At 41.7% G+C, this 11,626-nt stretch overlaps 1 protein-coding gene across 1 annotated transcript in view; it reads left to right on the top strand.

Moving 5' to 3' along the window:
* Window positions 1-10,990, top strand: part of LOC102417110 (transmembrane protease serine 11C-like) — a 55,683-nt gene extending 44,693 nt beyond the window's left edge. Inside the window, exons 9-10 of the mRNA XM_006095643.1 lie at window positions 1,391-1,533; window positions 10,829-10,990. Coding sequence (XP_006095705.1) covers window positions 1,391-1,533; window positions 10,829-10,990 — 305 coding nt within the window. The remainder of the gene's footprint in view (window positions 1-1,390; window positions 1,534-10,828) is intronic.
* Window positions 10,991-11,626: the final 636 nt, after the last annotated feature.

Genomic DNA, 11,626 nt, shown 5'->3' with positions numbered 1-11,626 from the left:
CAACCAAAAAGGGGAATCTAAAATTGCATGGTGGCAGGGAATTTTGAAGTGTTGGGGTAGGGGGCATTGCCCCAACCTAAAATTGCAAATTGGTTTGTTTAGTTACTGAGTACTATTCATGGGAAGACAGCATCCTGACTCCTTCTCTATACAGCATATTGGGAGTAAAAATGATGCATCTAGGTGGAAAAATGATTAAGGGTTGGAAGAAAGACAGGGAAAGAAGAAGTCAGAAATAGACACTGAGAGAGTCACTGGCTGGCTGGCTGCAAATACTGACTCTCCAGTAGTGATAGAATAAAAAAGTGGGGGATATCTCTGGAAGATTCAAGAGAGAGGGGGCAACTCTTCTATGGTTTTGACTTGCCCAGCAGATTTCCACATACACACGTGTACACGCCTATGCTTGCATGCACACACATATACACATAACTGACTGCCCTCCCTGGAAGCACAGAAGAAGAAGAAGCCGCCAGAAGAAGAAGCCACTCACCTTTGGTCCAGGCACCAGCGCCTTGCGGCTGGCTGCAGCCCAGGAGACAGACAAGCCACCCGCCCGAGGTCCCAGGCTGCAGCCACCCAGAGAAGCTGCCAGCCCTGTGGTCCATGGTGCCAGCGCTTGTGGCCAGGGAAATAGGTTCCCTCTTCTCCTACTGCAGTCATTACTTCAATATTCCCCTTCTGAATTTCTCTCCTGTGCTGCAACCCAACTCCACTTTTCATTGGAAGGATACGGATCAGAGAGAGCAATGTTAAAGCTTACATTTTTAAGCCGGTAAGGTTGGTATTTAAACATATAAATGGAAAACTAGAGTCCTTAAGGTAACCAAGGCTACAAAGGACAGGGACAGCGCATGACCTATTATATCCAGCAATCCATATGGGGACTGAAAACTTTGCAATGATGACAATCAGTGAAGATATGAATCAACTAAAATAGTTGACAGGGACAATTCTTCCATCTTTGAAAATATCTACATCAAAGCTGTTTAAATAGATTTTCATCTGCATAATATAACACATTCTGAAAAGACCACCACCACCACCAATGTGGTCAGTGTTGTGCCGATAAATGTTTAATAACTGAGGGACCCCCCCCCCAGTACACAAATTTTTGTGCACCGGGCTACTAGTAATAAATATAAAATTACAAAATAACTCTAAAGGAAAAATCCCATCACATATGAAAGGACACACTCTTTCAAAATATGATCATTTTTAACAATAGCTTGCTGGGTTGTTAACATTTCTTTCTTACTAGGAAAGGAGACAATTAAAATGTTTTACATTTATTTGAAAATTGCATACAGTGTTAGTTACTAATAACCTAACCAGAGGAACTAATTAATATTGACTTTAGCAAAAATTATAAAATCTCTTCTTCCTTTAGGAACAATTCCTAATATACTCCAAAAAGGAGCTGTGAAGATTATAGATACTAAGACCTGCAATACGGAAAAGATATATAGTGGTGTGATCACACCTGGAATGTTGTGTGCTGGGTTTCTGAAGGGAAAGGTGGATGCCTGCCAGGTAAGTCTGCCTATTCCATTTTCAAGAAGATTTTTTTTGTTGTAATTTTTAATTTCCAATTAACCAGTTCCATTTTCTCAAAAGATTGACAACTATTTAAAGCTTAAGTATGTTTTATAGCCAAAATAGCTAATTAAAATTATGTTGCTTTTTGATAGGTCCCATTAAAGTACTAAAATCCTAAGCCACCCTTACTATTATAAGAAGCTGAGTAGGAATGGGAAAGAGACTCAATTTGGAGTAACAATAGAGACCAAATGAAATATATTGGTGACTTTAGTTCAATTGTCCTCTTTCACTAAGAAACATACAACTGAGTTCAACATCAAATCATAGAACTTTCTTAATTTAGGGTGGCTCCAACACCCTAAATATTTTCTTTATTTAACAAAGCTTATATAGCATCTCCATGTGCCAGACACTGTTTTAAGATCTCTAAAAATATTAATTTATTTGTTATGACAGTTCTGTGATGGATGTTTGTACTATTATAAACCTTATTTCTCAGATAGAGACTGAGACAGAGAGCAAGTAATTTGTCTAAAGTTACACAGGATTAAATGGCAGAACTGAGATTTAAGCCCAGGAAATTGGGCTCTATAGCTTATGCTCCAAATGCCATACTAAGCTGCCTTTCCTTATGATTTATATGCTTCAAACACTCCTGATGCTATTTATAAGCAATCATATAGAGCTAACAAAAAGTACTACTATAGTTATTTAGACAGGCAGAATCGGTGATAAATCCAGGAAGACTCTTATTTTATTAACTCATTCTTTCATGCAATTTACTCACTACTAACTATTTGCTAGGTGCAGGGAAGTTAAAAGTGAATAGAGTATTATTCCTAACCTCTGGAGCGAGAAGACATGCAAACAAGTACTTGCAGTACATAATTATCATCTCTAATTACAGATTCCCAGCTTTCCAATTGTCCCACTAAACCTATTCTTCCAAGTCATGACAAGCTTAAATCCTTGTTTCTCTCCTTTTTCTCCCAGCCCACTCTCAGCATACGACAGTCTTCTAATTTTATGCTTCTAGAATGTATGTTTTATTATTTCAACCACTCTCGTGACACCACCCTCAATGACTTCACCATCTTCTATTTCCCCCACACCCATCCTAATAATCTCTAACCACTGAGAAATCTATCTACCATATTTGCTTTTATATGTGAGCTCCTTAGCACAGCAAGAAAACATGTTATAGCCTTGTAAATCTGTGCTATATAATCACAGCCGGGTCTTTAACACACTGTTGAATTCTTTAATGCATATTTCTTGATGCTGTGTCAAATTTTCATTACTTTTTTTGAATGTATCACACTAATGTAAACTACTACTTTAAATCACAGTCTTATAATCCTTAATTTATGACATTTTCTCCTACTAACTAGAAAAAAAAATGAAAGCAATCACATGAAAAATCCTTTAATAATTTTTTTTACCTGATACATTTATCTTCACCTTCCAGGCTCACAATGAACAAGTATATCCTACTATTTGAAGCTAATCTCTTACCTGTGTTCTTCATCCACTATCTTTCCATCTATACAGATATTTGAACTTTCTATTAATTTGAACTTTCTTCCATATTCTCCAAACTGTCCCACTCTAATATACTCTTTCACACATTCTGCAAGCATTATTAGGTCTCTCCCTCAATATATCATACTCAGTCTTTCTTTTCCCCTTCTTGATCAAATCTCTAAAGAATTCTTTACCATCATTGTTCCATACTCTCAATTTACTCACTTTCTGACCCACTGCTTGTAGACTTTTACCCTACCAGTCCACTAGTCAAGATTATTAATGATTGTCTACTTGCCAAATCTAATATATGCAGAGTGTAAGACAGACTGAAAGCAAGTGAGCTAGAGATAATGTGATCTATTAAAATATTTTTCTGAGCCCTGTGTTGTTTGGCTCACTGGATAGAGTGTCAACCTGCGGAGTGAAGGGTCCTGGGTTTGATTCCAGTTGGGGACACATGTCTGTGTTGTGGCTTGATCCCCAGTGGGAGGCATGCAGAAGGCAGCTGATCAATGATTCTCTCTCATCATTGATGTTTCTCTCTCTCCCTCTCCCTTCCTCTCTGAAATCAATTAAAAAATATATATACTAGAGGCCCAGTGCACAAAAATTTGTGCACTCGGGGGGGATCCCTCAGCCCGGCCTGCCCCCATTTGCAGTCCAGGACCCCTTGGGGGATGTCCACCTGTCGACTTAGGCCCACTCCCAGGGGGAACAGGCCTAAGCTTGCAGTCAGACATCCTTCTGGCAGCCAGGGAGCCCTCGGGGCATGTCCAACTAAAGACTTAGGCCCCCAAGGGATCGGGTCTAAACCGTTAGTTGGACATTCTTAGTGCTGCCACAGAGGTGGGAGAGGCTCCTGCCACCACCACTGCACTGGCCAGCCATGAGCCAGCTTCTGGCTGAGTGGCACTCCCCATATGGAAGTGCACTGACCACCAGGGGGCAGCTCCTGCATTGAGTGTCTGCCCCCTGGTGGCCAGTGCGCATCATAGCAACCAGCCATTCTGCTGTTCAGTCAATGTGCATATTAGCCTTTTATTATTATTATATAGGATGTCCCTATTTCCCCTCTTTTGCCCCCTCTACCCAGCTCTTGCCCCCCACTTCTCTCTGGCCATCACCATACTGTTGTTTGTGTCCATGGGTTGTGCATATATTTTCTTTGGCTAATCCCTTCTTTAAATTCACTTCTTTAAATTTTTATTTTCAGATAAGTGCTTATAACTGCACTATTATATATTTTCTATTATATCATTTAGAATTAAGATATTTTTTAATTGAACCCTTGTAAATTTTAGCACAGTTTAATAAATTATGCTAGAAGCAATTAGGAGATTTTTCATGTAATGCATACAGAATTCAATTAATATTTTATTAATTTTTAATTTTTTAATATTTTAATTTGAAATAATCTCATACATGTAAAAAAACTATAAAATACTACAGCATATTATATGTACCCTTCACCCGATTTCTTAGGTGTTAATAATTTAAACATAACCATTATACAACTAACAAAATTTGGAATATATTTTTCTTATAATCTCTTTAATGTTACTTAATCCATTTACTTTGTTTTTGTTTATCTTCACCCAAGGATATTTTTCCATTGAATTTTAGAGAGAGTGAAGGGAAAGGGAGAGACACATTGATTGGTTGCCTCCTGCACATGCTTTGATAGGGACTGGGGATCAAGCCAGCAACTGAGGTACATGCCCTTGACTGGAATCGAACCTGGGACCCTTCAGTCCATGGGCTAATGCTCTATCCATTGAGCAAAACAGGCTGCAGCTTAATTCATTTACTTTTAACCTATCTGTGTTTTTATATTTAAAGTGGGTTTTATTTTTGATTCACCCTGCCGGCTGCTGGGAGCTTCTGGGGCGGGTGTGCCTTGCCGCCCCGGGACCCGCCAATCTCGGGTCCTGGGGCGGCAAGGCACGGCCGGCTGCTGGGGCTTCTGGGGCGGGCGTGCCTTCCTGGGCAGCCGGCCTGCCCTGGATGGCGGCGCGCTGGTGGTTGGTGCTGTCCCGCCCTGCCTGCAGTATGCAAATTAGCCGCCATCCTTGTTGGCAGTTAATTTGCATATCACGCTGATTAGCCAATGGGAGGCGTAGCGAAGGTACAGTCAATTACCATGTTTGTCCATTATTAGATTAGATATGGTCTGAGAAAGGCAAGGAGGGCTTCAACTAAGACACAGTAGGAAGGAAGAAACAATAATAGTTGAGTAGACAAGATGGTGGGATGGATTATATGTGAGGATGAAAAAAAAAGGAGCAGTATAATGTTAACTCCCATATTTCTCCCTGAGCAACTGGAGAGAGGGTGTAAATGAGAAAGAACAGGTTTGAGGAGGTGAAAGTTCAGTTGGGGTATGCTAAATTTGAGGTGCCTGTGGGATATCCAGGTGGATATATCCATTATACTATCCTATCTAATAATAAACAAACAGGGTAATTGACCGTAACTTCGCTATGCCTCCCATTGGCTAATCAGCGTGATATGCAAATTAACCGCCAACAAAGATGGCGATTAATTTGCATACATAAGCGCCCAGCGGCTATCGGCTATCGGCTATCGGAGCCTGCAATCAGAGCTGAGAGGTCCCCTGCCCAGGACTGACGCCTCGGTCAGAAGTGTTAGGCCTGGGCATGGGCGGAGCTGGGATGGTGGGGAGCAGGGGCAGAGCCCTCGATTGCGGGGAGCTGGGGGTCCCCTGCCCAGGCCTAACGCCTCAGTCAGAGGCATTAAGCCTAGGCAGGGGCGGAGCTGGCAATTGCGGGGAGCTGGGGATCCCCTGCCCAGGCCTAATGCCTTGGCCACAGGCGTTAGGTCTGGGCAGGGGCGGAGCGAGAGATCGGGGAGAGCTGTGGGTCCCCTGCCCAGGCCTAATGCCTCCGCCAGAGGCATTAGGTCTGGGCAGGGGTGGTGCTAGAGATCGCAGGCTCTGATTGCAGGCTCCGATCGCGGGTGCCAGCAATCACAGGTAGCAGGGGCGGAGCGGGCGATGGTGGGAGCTGGGGGTCCTCTGCCCAGGCCTAATGCCTTGGTCAGAGGCATTAGGCCTAGGCAGGGGCAGAGCCGGCAATCGCGGGAGGCAGGGGGTGCCCTGCCCATGCCATTAGGCCTGGGCAGGGGCAGAGCGGGAGATCCCGGAGATCTGGGGGTCCCCTGCCCAGGCCTAATGCCCCAGCCAGAGGTGTTAGGTCTGGGCAGGGGCGGTTCCAGCAATCGGGGGTAGCAGGGGCGGAGCCGGCGATGGTGGGAGCTGGGGGTCCCCTGCCCAGGCCTAAGGCCTTGGCCAGAGGCGTTAGGCCTGTGCAGGGGCGGAGCCAGCGATTGTGGGGAGCAGGGAGGGAGCTGGCGATGGTGAGGAGCAGGGGCAGAGCCAGCGATCATGGGGAGCAGGGGCTAAGCCAATGATTGAGGGAGCTGGAGGTCCCCTTCCCAGGGCTAATGACTGGGCCAGAGGCACTAGGCCTGGGCAGGGGCCAAGCCGGCAATTGGTGTGAACTACAGAGGAAACACCTTTTCTGACTGCTCATTGGCTTAGCTCCCTGTATGCCACTGGTAATATTCTTAGTAACTTGGGTAATAAGAATCCAAATAGGTGATCTAGGGATTTTTACCACACTCCTGGAGAAAAAAAGGAAGGTCCGCTGCTGGAGGGTTAAGAAATGTCATATCCTGTCCTAGCTGCTTTTGCTCAGTGGATAATGCCTCGGCCTGCCCACTGCTGGGTCTGGGTTCAATTCTGACTAAGGGCATGTACCTAGGTTTCAGGCTCCTCCCTGGCCTGGGCCCAGGTCAGGGCTCATGCAGGAGGCAACCAATCAAAGTGTTCCTCTCACTTTGATGTTTCTCTCTGTCTTTCCCTTTCTCTTCCACATTCTCTAAAAATCAATGCAAACATATCCTCAGGTGAGGATAAAAAAAAGAAAGAAAGAAATGTCATATCCTATGACAGACACATCTTGAAAATGCCTAAAGAAAGTTGTCATTTTTTCATGGTAAAGGGACTGGAGTCCGTGTTGATGAAAACACCTTGGTGACTGTGGTAACTGGCAGTGGTTGCAGCAGCAGGGTGATGGGGCTGGTGCCTTCCCCTGATCAGCCCAGTCGCCTCCCACAAAGGGAGGCCAGACTGTGGCTTAGGCCCGCTTCCCAATGGGAGCAGGGAGCAGGGAGTAGGACATCCCCTGAGGGCTCCCAGTATGTGATAGGGGGCAAGCTGGGCTGAGGGATCCCCGCCCCTCCAGTGCACAAATTTTTGTGCACCGGGCCTCTAGTCCTATATAATAAAAGACTAATATCCAAATCGATCGAACAGTGGAACTACCGGTCGCTATGTTGTGACTGACCACCAGGAGGCAGACTCTCGATGCAGGAGCTGCTCCCTGGTGGTCAGTGCGCTCCTACAGGGGGAGTGCTGCTCAGCCAGAAGCCAGGCTCACGGCTGGTGAGCACAGCGGTGGTGGAGGGAGCCTCTCCCGCCTCACAGCAGTACTAAGGATGTCCAATGTCAGTCAGACATCCCCCGAGGGCTCCTGGACTGCGAGAGGGCACGATTTTCATGCAACAGGCCTCTAATTGAAAATAAAAATCTTGCGATCAGGAAAGACTTCTGGCTAGAGATACATATGAAAAGCCATTGCCATCTGAGTGGTAGTTAAATTTGTGAGCATGAATACAATTCCTCAAATAAAGTGTGTAAAATAAGAAGCACCTAAATAACAGAATTCAGTTATACATGTTTTAATGGGTAACACTAAGAGCTAATAAAGATCAGAAAAGCAAGAGAAATTTGGTGTCACAAGAGTCTCAGAATCAGAAAAAGGGAATAGTTTATAGTGATACATGCCATAGAGAAATCAAATAAGATAAATGCTGGAAAGAGCCCATCAGATTCTACTAAAATTTTGTCAATATAGTTTGGGAAGTTGCATTGGTGGAGAAGAAACGCCATTTAGAAGTGAAGAGTGAGATGAGAATATGGAAAGTTCAATGTAAACTACTACTTTAAATCACTTAGCTATGAAAGGATGATAAGGCCATAAGGAGGTCTTAAGATCAAGAAAGCCTTACCTGGTTTGGCTCAGTGGATAGAGCCTCAGCCTGCAGACTGAAGGGTCCCAGGTTCGATTCCGGACAAGGGCACATGCCCAGGTTGTGGGCTCAATCCCCAGTAGGGGGCATGCAGGAAGCAGCTGATCAATGATTCTCTCTCTTCATTGATGTTTCTATCTCTCTCTCCTTCTCCCCCTCTCTAAAATCAATATATATATATTGATTGTATATATATATATATATATATATATATATATATATATATATATATCTCGATTGTATGTGTATATATGTATGTATATATATATATATATATATACATATATATTAAAATAATAAGATCAAGAAAGATTGTCATTTTTCAGGTAGGCAAAACAAAACAAAAGACTATAGAACAAGGTTCTTGATCCAAAGAACAGATTAGTCTTGGAAACAACTAAATACATATATTACTCTAAAAGAAGAGAGTAGATACAGGTGTAGGGCTGATGTAGGTGAGTTGCAAAGTCAGTAGGGACAAAGACAAAACGTGGAAAGATTCCTACCTGTTAGTCTCCACTTACTCTATGAATTTGATACTAAGACATTAGATTCAGAGTCAGGGAACCAGATTTTTAAAAATTGTTAAATGAGCTTTGTGCACTGCTGGTAGGAATGTAAAATGGCACAGCCTCTATGGAAAGCAACAGGGTGGTTCCTCAAAAAAATATCATCCAATCCAAAGTTGGGTAAATACCCAAAAGAATTGAAAGCAGGGACACAACTAGATATTTGTACATCTATGTTCATAGAAATATTATTCTTAATAGCCAAAAGATAGAAGCAACTCAAATGTCCATTGATGAATAAAAACATAAACAAAGCATTATATGTACACACACACACACACACACACACACACACACACGTATATAGCATGGGACATATATACCATGGTTTACATATATATAATGAAATGTTATTTAGCCTTAAAAAGGGAAGGAAAGTCTGACATATGTTACAACATGAATGAACCTTGAAGATATTATGCTAAGTGACATAAGCCAGTCACAAAAGGACAAATACTCCACTCAGACGAGGTACTTGTAGCAGTCAAATTCATAGATACAGAAAGAAGAATGGCAGTTGCCAGGAGCTGGGGAAAGGGAACAATGGAGAGTTATACAGTTTAATGGGCATAAAATTTCAGTTTTGCAAGATGAAGAAGGCTCTGGAGATGGATGGTGGTGATGATCACACAACAATATCAACATACTTAATGCCATAGAACTATATACTCAAATGGTTAGAAAAGTGACTTTTATGTTATGTATATTTTACACAATTAAAAAAGAAATAATGATTTTTTAAAATTGGGAAATGAGAAAAGTTATGATTGGTTGCTCTTAAAAAATGAGAAAGTAATATGATTGGAGACAAATAACTATTGAAGAGAGGTGTTAGTGCAAGGATGTAAATTTGTAATGTATTTTTTCACAGAATATGGTTTGGCCTGGATTATGATGGGAAGGTAAGAAACTGAGAATCCTGTTGAAAGAGCAGTGGTTTGGGTAAATTATGGAATATAGTCACATGAAGAAAAATGGAAAGTAAGAAGTAAATACACTAGGAGAAAAGGGAGGAGTCAAGAATTGGCATTCTTGCCCTAACCAGTTTGGCTCAGTGGATAGAGTGTCCGGCCTGCAGACTGAAGGGTCCCAGGTTCCATTCCGATCAAGGGCATGTGCCTTGGTTGTGGGCACATCCCCAGTAGCGGGTGTGCAGGAGGCAGCTGATCAATGTTTCTCTCTCATCGATGTTTCTAACTCTCTATCCCTCTCTCTTCCTCTCTGTAAAAAACCAATAAAATACATTTTTTTTAAAAGAACTGGCATTCTTAATGAGGCTGAAAAGCAGGTGTAGAGTGAAAAGTGGTGGAATGAGAGTACTTAAGGGACAGGTACATGCAATCATAATGAAGAAAAATAGCATTTAAAAGGTAGAGCAGTTCCAGGTGATGAAAAGTTTGCCGTTTACCTCTATGCAACCCTGTCCAGAAGTGACATGAAAATGTTTAATGTGTCCAGATTATCAGAAGTAAGGAAACCAAGAGACTGCGGTTTCATCCAATAGATATTGAATTATCCACGATGATGTGAAGGATTAGAGCAAAGGAAAATCCAAATGCCAATGTGTTCAATCATTCTAGAAAAATGACCTAAATGTTAGTAGATTAAAACCATAAGGAGTGTAGAGGGTAGTTTAGCCAAATTACACAATTCTGAAAATTGGAGAGATGTTTACACAAGAATGGAAATCACGAGTCCAATGTTGGTGGTGAGTAAATAAAAAACCTTCCTTTTTCCCAGCATCTGTCTGAAAATAAGAGAGTTTTGGGAGATACTCAGATAATTCTTCATCATACTGATGATTACATTAGCAACAATACCTTCAATATCTTTTAGGTAACAGTTGAAGTTTTTCATACTTGTTTTCCATTATTGTATTTTATATCCAAAGACATAGACTGATATCTTTTATTTAAATAAATGATTAGAGAACACAAAAATATTCCACACTAGAATCCTTTTAATGTTTAAATACTGTTTTTCTCCTTTTTCTGTCCCTCCCTAACTTTATTACAGAAGAAAAAATGTAGTATTCATCTTTGAATTATAGTAATTGTACATATTCTTTTCTTTTCTAGGGTGACTCTGGTGGACCTCTGGTTATAGCAGATCATAAAGGCACTTGGTTCCTTGTTGGCATTGTAAGCTGGGGAGATGAATGTGCTCTTCCATACAAGCCTGGTGTCTACACTCGAGTAGCCTACTATCGAGACTGGATCACAGCCAAAACTGGTCTCTAGTGCAGAAGTTCTTTGTTCTAGTAGATTAAAGCTTGATGATCATATGCTTGTTAAACGTTTGTAATTCCCAAACTACATTTAACTAGGAATCATTTTATGCATTAATGTTGCAAATTTTAAAATATTCAATTTTAGAATTATGAAAGCTTCTTGTATATAGATTTTAACAAATATTTAGTGAAAATAATGGCACAGACATATAACTTTCTCTTTTGCCCCTTTCCAGACTGAAGACTATTATATGAGTAAATATGGATTATAGCTAAGGAGGTCTTCACTGCTGATTTGCAGATCCTTGAGAAATTATAAAGTTGGTGTTCGCAATAAACTTTCTCCTGAAGGTATAAATAATGCCCTGCTGACAGGCATGTGGATTCCACAAGATCAACATATTGACAGGTTGTAGCCTAGTGAGTTTCCCAGGAAAATCTGTCTACCTGTGTTTTTTTCTATTCTGTGCCAGTGCTAACCCCCTTTCTATTTTTGGCTTCTTCACCTTGAGTGACGCAAAAGAGCATGATAATCCCATGGAGTGCATTGAACGGATCTTGGTGACTGTTGATTTGTCCCTATTTTTCTTTCATATGAAAGCGAGGCCAGAAGATGGTTCTCACATATAAATATATTAGTAAAATT

Source organism: Myotis lucifugus, unplaced genomic scaffold, assembly GCF_000147115.1.
Source record: "Myotis lucifugus unplaced genomic scaffold, Myoluc2.0 scaffold_159, whole genome shotgun sequence".
In the NCBI taxonomy this organism is placed as follows: Eukaryota; Metazoa; Chordata; class Mammalia; order Chiroptera; family Vespertilionidae; genus Myotis; species Myotis lucifugus.
This window is presented reverse-complemented; position numbering and strand designations above follow the sequence as displayed.